A 4,741-nucleotide genomic window follows, 5' to 3' on the forward strand; every position below is an offset into this window, starting at 1 on the left:
AAATTTGGAATGCAATCTCTCCCGACTACGGAGATACCCCATATGTGGGCGCAAAGTGCTCTGGGGGCGCACAAGGCCCAGAAGGGAGAGTGCACCATTTACATTTGAGGTCCTTTGCACAGGGGTGGCTGATTGTTACAGCGGTTTTGACAAACGCAAAAAAAAAAAAAACCACATGTGACCCCATTTCGGAAACTACACCCCTCACGGAATGTAATGAGGGGTGCAGTGAGAATTTACACCCCACAGGTGTCTGACGGATCTTTGGAACAATGGGCTGTGCAAATAAAAAATTTTGTACAGCCCACTGTTCCAAAGATCTGACAGACACCAGGGGGGGTAAATGCTCACTGTACCCCTTGTTACGTCCCTCAAGGGGTCTAGTTTCCAAAATGGCATGCCATGTGGGGGTTATTTTGCTGTCCTGGCACCATAGGGGCTTCCTAAATGCGACATGCCCCCGAGCAAAATTTGCTCTCAAAAAGCCAAATATGACTCCTTTTCAGAGAATTGTAGTTCGCCTGTAGTGCACTTCAGGTCAACTTATGGGGTACCTCCATACTCAGAAGAGATGGGGTTACAAATTTTGGGGGGTATTTTCTGCTATTAACCCTTGCAAAAATGTGAAATTTGGGGGGAAACACATTTTAGAGAAATTTTTTTTCTTCTTTTTTTACACACACACACATATGCAAAAGTCGTGAAACACCTGTGGGGTATTAAGGCTCACTTTATTCCTTGTTACGTTCCTCAAGGGGTCTAGTTTCCAAAATGGTATGCCATGTGTTTTTTTTGCTGTTCTGGCACCATAGGGGCTTCCAAAAACCATTTCAGAAAAACGTACTCTCCAAAATCCCCTTGTCGCTCCTTCCCTTCTGAGCCCTCTACTGCGCCCGCTGAACACTTTACATAGACATATGAGGTATGCGCTTACTCGAGAGAAATTGGGCTACAAATATAAGTATACATTTTCTCCTTTTACCCCTTGTAAAAATTCAAAAATTGGGTCTACAAGAACATGCGAGTGTAAAAAATGAAGATTGGGAATTTTCTCCTTCACTTTGCTGCTATTCCTGTGAAACACCTAAAGGGTTAAAACACTGACTGTCATTTTGAATACTTTGGGGGGTGCAGTTTTTATAATGGGGTATTTCTAAGATGAAGACCCTTCAAATCCACTTCAAACCTGAACTGGTCCCTGAAAAATTGTGATTTTGGAAATTTTGTGAAAATTGGAAAATTGCTGCTGAACTTTCAAGCCCTCTGGTGTCTTCCAAAAGTAAAAACTCGTCAATTTTATGATGCAAACAAAAAGTAGGACGTATTGTATATGTGAATTAAAAAAAAATATATATATTTTTGAATATCCATTTTCCTTACAAGCAGAGAGCTTCAAAGTTAGAAAAATGCTAAATTTTCTAATTTTTCATCAAATTTGGGGATTTTTCACCAAGAAAGGATGCAAGTTACCCAAAAAATTTTTTACCACTATGTTAAAGTAGAATATGTCACGAAAAAAAACTCTCGGAATCAGAATGATAAACGAGTTATTAATGTTTAAAATGACAGTGGTCAGATGTGCAAAAAATGGCCGGGTCCTAAGGTGTAAAATGGCTGGGTCCTTAAGGGGTTAATATAAAGAGAATTTTAGACCATCATGCAACACCCTTTCAGTCAATTCCGCATGGAGATTCCACAGCAGCAGAGTCCCATTTATTTCATTGGGATTCTGCTGTGTACATAGCAGAATTTCCATGCCCTAAACATTGAGGCCAGGGACAGGAAACTGAACTGAAGGTGACGGGATTGCCTGACCTTTTATGCATACCTCATTTTTTAAACATTTCCTGTCCCGAGGAAGAACATTCTCCAAGGGTGTTGTCATAGGGTGATGGGCAAATTCAAATTTTGGTGTCCACAGAAAGAATGAATATGTCCATTCTTTCTGCAGACTCTACACAGAACGCAATACCATCTAAGAGATGGTGCATTCCCGAGTGGTCCATAACATGCAGCCGCTCTCAGTCTGCAGAACATCTGCACAGAGCTTATCCATTCTGACGTCTGAACATGGCCTTAGACTCTTGTTATCTCACCATCAGAGACGTATAGATAAAACCATTTAATACTTGTGAGAAAACAAGTCAAAACTATTTACCTGATCTGTACTGGATTTTCAGGGGCCTTCCAAACAGTTTGATTCCATTTAACAAACTCATCCCATATGGAACAGATTCTTCATGCTTGAAATTTACAAATGCAAATTGTTTTGGATTGCCATCTTTGTCTTTAGGGATCTTAACACTCACTGCAGGACCAGCCTGGGAAAAAGTTACAAGAACCAGAACTATAAACAATACAAACAATGTTTACAATCTAAGGTTTGTACTTTTGTATAAGGACTTATTCACACTGCATATATACTATGCAGACAAGAGTACTGGTCTCTACCCTCTTAATCATTTTATTTGGGAGTTTTCAGTCCCAGCGTAGAACATCCAGCACCTACCAATGCACTCTGCCTTTACAGTCACCTGTGAAAGAAAGAGCTGCTCCACAGAGCTCCCCGGGGGCCCCCCAGATGCAACCGGACATCATTTTTCAAACCGTATATGGTTTTTAACCATATATGGGTTAAAGTTTGTACACACGTTTTGATACAATTTAGTCCGGTTTTGAGGAATCCGTTTTTCATCAAAAACCTGATACAGGAACTGTATTGCAAAAACGTGGTGTGAATGCAGCCTTAGGATAGGTTCACACCACGTTTTTGCAATACAGTTTAGTTTTTTTTTTCCCCATCAGGTTTTCGATTAAAAAAAAACGGATTCCTCAAAACCTGACCAAACCGTATCAAAACGTGTGTACAAAGTTTTATCTATACAGTTGAAAACCATATACGTCCATATATGTCCGGTTGCACCTATTTAAGAAAAAAAAAAAAAAAGTATATGTTTTGAATTTTTCACTCCATTATGAATAAAGTTTCACTTGTTTGATTGAAATTCCAAGAAAAAAAACTGCAAAGTAAAAAACCGTATGGTAAAAACTGGATGGAACTGTACGCACACACAGTTCTGTATGGTCCTTAAAAAAATTTTTTTTTTTTAAAACAAAGGGGTCAATACAGTTTTTCACCTGGACCAAAATAAAAATAAAGGGGGAAGTAAAAAACGTGTGGTTTGAAAAAAAATGGAGACTACAATATGGTGCATACGGTTTTGAATGGAAAGTCTACACCCACGGTTTGCTGTACGGTTGCATACTTTTTTTTTTTTTAAAGTATCCAAAAACTGTATAGAAAAATCGTGGTGTGAACCCACCCTTACATGCATCCCATAGATTCCAAGAGGCAGAACACGTCTAGGATAATATTGGCACAGACGTGCAGGTATACGGAGCACAGCACGGCACGGCAGTTCCCCCTCAATGCCAGGTAATGTTCTATAGGAATAATTCCCCTAGACTCAGAAAACAAGCCCGTGTGCTCTGCGTCTACAAGAAGCGTTACTTTACTCCACACTGCCATCTTGAGGGCAAAAAAGAAAATTGCACGTCTGAATGTGCAGCAAAACAATAACTCCCTGCATGTCCGGTTTATAGCACCGGCTGGGGAGGCAGAAATGGGTGATTAGTCACTGCTGTTTGTGAGATAGATATACATACATACCGCATTTCACCTACACAGGAAACACCATGTGCAAACTATATACACAACAGACAAGAGCGAGTGACCGCAGGTACTCTCCTGCCTACAGAGGGGGAGCCAAGACACCCGCGGGCGGTAACTACAGAGGGGGAGCCAAGACACCCGCGGGCGGTAACTACAGAGGGGGAGCCAAGACACCCGCGGGCGGTAACTACAGAGGGGGAGCCAAGACACCCGCGGGCGGTAACTACAGAGGGGGAGCCAAGACACCCGCGGGCGGTAACTACAGAGGGGGAGCCAAGACACCCGCGGGCGGTAACGCCTCCTAACCTGCAGGAAAAGCTCGAACAGCAGCTCCTCTGTGGCCCTGGGGTCCAGGTTCCCTACGAACAAGGTCCTATCCGCTTCCGCAGCCCCCATACTCGTTAACCGGACAAACGACGACACAACTGAGCGACTGCTCTCCGGAACTACGTCACTGGACCACGTGACCATGCCTTATTAGGTTGAAGGGGCGGGGAGTTCAGTTGGGGGGGGGGGGGTTAGTAGGCGTACAGGTCGTAACGGATGTGTCCTAATCAACAACGCGTGTGGAGAGGGCGGAGTGAGGTGGAATTTTGCGCCCCGTGAAGACTTGTGTCCGCTCCTCCCCCAGCTCTCCGAAGATTTCCGAAACAGCAGGGGGAGGGGGGAGAGAGGAGATACACGCCCCCTCCCTCATCACCCCTCCCCGAGCTCGGAGGACGCAGGTCTAGAAGCTAGAGCACTGTTCCTCATCTCCCCTGCCTGAGCTCTGTCTGTGTTTACTGTACACGGGCTGGGGATTCATACACTGCAGGGACTGGGGAATAAATCTCTGACTGGGGATGATTTCCATGTGAGGTGTGTGTATGCTGAGTTTTGTAGTCCCTGTTAGGTGTGTGTGCTGGGAGTTGTAGTCCCTGTTAGGTGTGTGTGTATATATACTGGGAGTTGTAGTCTCTGTTAGGTGTGTGTGGACGCTGGGAGTTGTAGTCCCTGTTAGGTGTGTGTGTGTGTGTGTATGCTGGGAGTTGTAGTCCCTGTTAGGTGTGTGTGTGTGTATGCTGGGAG

At 43.9% G+C, this 4,741-nt stretch overlaps 1 protein-coding gene across 1 annotated transcript in view; it reads right to left on the minus strand.

Moving 5' to 3' along the window:
* The window catches only part of RBM7 (RNA binding motif protein 7), a 14,101-nt gene extending 9,606 nt beyond the window's left edge, over window positions 1-4,495 (minus strand). The window contains exons 1-2 of the mRNA XM_056543340.1: window positions 3,980-4,495; window positions 2,159-2,321 (exon numbers count right to left, since the gene is read on the minus strand). Of these exons, the coding sequence (XP_056399315.1) occupies window positions 2,159-2,321; window positions 3,980-4,144 (328 nt within the window). The 5' untranslated portion in view covers window positions 4,145-4,495. The remainder of the gene's footprint in view (window positions 1-2,158; window positions 2,322-3,979) is intronic.
* Window positions 4,496-4,741: the final 246 nt, after the last annotated feature.

Source organism: Hyla sarda, chromosome 10 (assembly GCF_029499605.1).
Source record: "Hyla sarda isolate aHylSar1 chromosome 10, aHylSar1.hap1, whole genome shotgun sequence".
Lineage (NCBI taxonomy): Eukaryota > Metazoa > Chordata > Amphibia > Anura > Hylidae > Hyla > Hyla sarda.